Source organism: Glycine max, chromosome 8 (genome assembly GCF_000004515.6).
Source record: "Glycine max cultivar Williams 82 chromosome 8, Glycine_max_v4.0, whole genome shotgun sequence".
In the NCBI taxonomy this organism is placed as follows: domain Eukaryota; kingdom Viridiplantae; phylum Streptophyta; class Magnoliopsida; order Fabales; family Fabaceae; genus Glycine; species Glycine max.
This window is the reverse complement of record NC_038244.2, coordinates 18,672,368-18,675,381: the sequence shown is the minus strand read 5'-3', so window position 1 is coordinate 18,675,381 and position 3,014 is coordinate 18,672,368. Positions and strand designations below refer to the sequence as shown.

The following is a 3,014-nucleotide window of genomic DNA, read 5'->3' as shown; positions in this document are numbered from 1 at the left end:
TGGAAGCTTTGAGATTGAACCACAGTAACCGGCTAATTTAACCAGGCATCTTTTCCTGAGATTATTCATTCATTTAGGGATCCCTAATTGTTAACAAGACATACTGCTTACACTATACTTCTTTAAGTTCTTAGGTTCTTATATTCTCCAGGTATTATTACAATTACAACCGCTCCTTACACACTACATACTAGTTTAAGTTCTTAAGTTAGAAAAGTAAATCGTGAATCCCACTATACTTTTTATTTCCTTTTCAGAATTAGTGAGAGAATCATGGTACTGTTTCACTGTTAACAATGCTCTTATACTTAGACACCAAAATAAGATAACTTACGGATTTGGTGGCTCTCAAAAACATTAAAAACAGAACGAGAAAGATCAAACCAACAATAAAACGAACACATGTATGTTTATAAATCTGTTATCTGTCATAATATATATGTACAAAGAATGGTCAGGGTAATACTAAAAACTAAACAATGGTTTAATAAAATGTCTACAATATTTACAACTCAGTCGCAGGCTAGCAGACAATTAATTCTACATGCATATTCAACGGATACAGTTCACGTTAGCAAAGGGCTCAACGTTAGTTTTGGGTGCTGGTTTGGAAGCCTGTGGAGTTCCAAAGACATTCCAAAATCTCAGTGTCTCATCCCCTGCTGCAGAGGCCACAGTACACCCATTTGGACTTTGCGCCATATACAGCACCCTGGAGGTATGACCCTTGAGCTCTGCCTTCTTCAGCATTGAAGGATATTTCCAAAGAGCAAGCTGGTTCTGGGTGAAACCATGCGAGCTAAGTAATTCACGCTCATTCTTGTTCCACACAAGAGCGCACACTTGTGAGCCTGTGTCAACAGAGTTCAAGCATGCTCCCGTATGAGTGTTCCAGAACTTAATGCAGTGATCACCCCCACCTCCACCAGAAGCTAGCAGATTTGCCTGGAATGGACACCAAGCTAGTGCCCTCACAGCAGCTTTATGCTCCTCAAACCTGTGAAGCCAACGGGTCGGTGAATTTGAGGAAACCATAGCCCTGTCCCATATGTGAATAACATTATCGTTGCCTCCACTTGCCAATTGTTGTCCGGAGGGAGACCACCTGAGCCCACAAACCTCCTGCTGATGTCCCCTATAAGATTCACCAATATGATGTCTCACTCTAACATCATTGTTAACAATTCTACCATCCATCCCTCCTGTTGTGAGAATATGATTGTTCCAAGACAGTGAACCTACCCGTGCTTGATGTCCACCTCTCAATGTTCTTACCTATAGTCAGCAAAATCAAATCATCAGATTGCATAAAAAGAAAGTTTCAATTTTATAAGAACAGAAAAGAACATCACTGTAACAATCTATTCTATGCCATCAACCTTATAATAAAGCTCTACTCAGTAAACCAATTAGAATTTACCTCATATAAGGTTTTTGAAAATTATTATTTACTATAACAAAAAGCCTTAAAATCAACAAATTTTAACTATATGATCATTCATACTTGGATAACAGTGTTACAAAACATTACACTATGAGCCAGCGTACTATGATAATACAAAGATTTGTTGGGAAAAAGTATAATATTTACCAGCCTAGAAACATTAGAATCCCAGAGCAGGACATGCGAGTTGTTCAAACCGATGGCTACATGGCATCCATCGGGAGCCCAGGCAACGCTTGTGACAGGACCCTCTTCCTCATCCACAGTGACAAGTTCAGCCGTGGAGCTATAAGATGCATCCCATATATACACGGTGTTTCCAAGGGCAATGCTCAAAACATTGTTGTTGCCCCAGTCCAACAGATTTAAATAAAAGTCATCCAGTATATCCGGAGCATCCAATACCCTCTCCGAACTCTGATAACATTTTCTCAAACAGTTAGAGTACAATTATTCAAGTGTCTGATTAGTAAACAGGGTTTAGAAGAATTTTCAATATACCTGAGGAATGTGGCGTCTATGCTTAGAGGAAATGGGTGGAGGAGGAGGGGAAAAGATGGAATTGGGAATGAGTTCAACCCGCCGCGTTCGGGGTTTGCTCTTGAAGGCCAAAATTCGGGTCCGGTTCATGTTGAAGGCATCAGCGAGTTGCTTCTGGTACGCTTCTCGCGATGGTGACATCACCAGAGGGTTCTTTTTCTCTTCTTTTCCCTTCTTGTTCCCTTCCGTGAGCATATAATGCGCATAATCGAAGTCCATCGCAGAGCGATTAGGAATAAACCTGTCCAACTGTTTCCAAAAACAACAAAGTTAGGATTTTTGTTCGAGTTAAATAAAGAAGTTAGGGTTTAGGGTTCTTGTTCGAGAAAAATAAAGAGGTTAGGGTTTAGGGTTCACGATTTCTTGAGAATTCATTCTGCGGAAGGGGAATCGGGACTTGGTCATGGCTGGATCTAGAAGCCCTGCAAAAATGGAAAACAAGTAAATGGAGAAAGCGATAAGAAAGGAAATAAAAAAGAAAAAAAAAACAGAGAGACAAGAACGGTAATGGTGATGGTTGATGAATGATTAAGCTTTTAGCGCGTTCAGATCAGAGAAAGAAAGTGATGAGTGAGTAGCAGAAGAAGTGGATTTGAACAGAAAAACAGGGTTTCTTTTTATATGAGGGGTCACATGAGGAAGTAGCCGTTGGGCGTGGTATGACGGAAATACCCTTAAACCCCTTACTATCGTCGTTTTGCAATGGCGGTAGCGGTAATGATAAGCTGGCGTCTTTCTTTCTTTCGCGGGAGGGTTACTAACATTATTATCACCACCCATCTTATCTTATATCTTACGAAAAATATTAGTCATTTAATCTTTATTTTTTATTTTAAAGTTTTAACATAATTTATCATTTTATGCAATTATAAAATATTAAATATATTCTTAATGTCTTGAAATATTTTTTAAAAAAAGCTAATCTCACTTTAACTTCTTTGTTTTTAATCTATACATTTAACCAGTAATAGTGTATGTTTAATCTATTTTCAGAGTATTTTAAGGAATAAAAGTAAAAAATTAATCATAT

General features: G+C 38.5%; 1 protein-coding gene across 1 annotated transcript; it reads right to left on the bottom strand.

Annotated features, from left to right (window-relative positions):
- Window positions 1-407: 407 nt before the first annotated feature.
- LOC100783578 (cell division cycle 20.2, cofactor of APC complex) lies at window positions 408-2,699 on the bottom strand. Its single transcript, XM_003531743.5, has 4 exons — window positions 2,342-2,699; window positions 1,946-2,233; window positions 1,592-1,861; window positions 408-1,275 (listed from the first exon to the last, which is right to left on the bottom strand). Exons 1-4 carry the CDS (start codon window positions 2,387-2,389, stop codon window positions 553-555), a joined length of 1,329 nt encoding a protein of 442 aa, XP_003531791.1. The 5' UTR covers window positions 2,390-2,699; the 3' UTR covers window positions 408-552.
- Window positions 2,700-3,014: the final 315 nt, after the last annotated feature.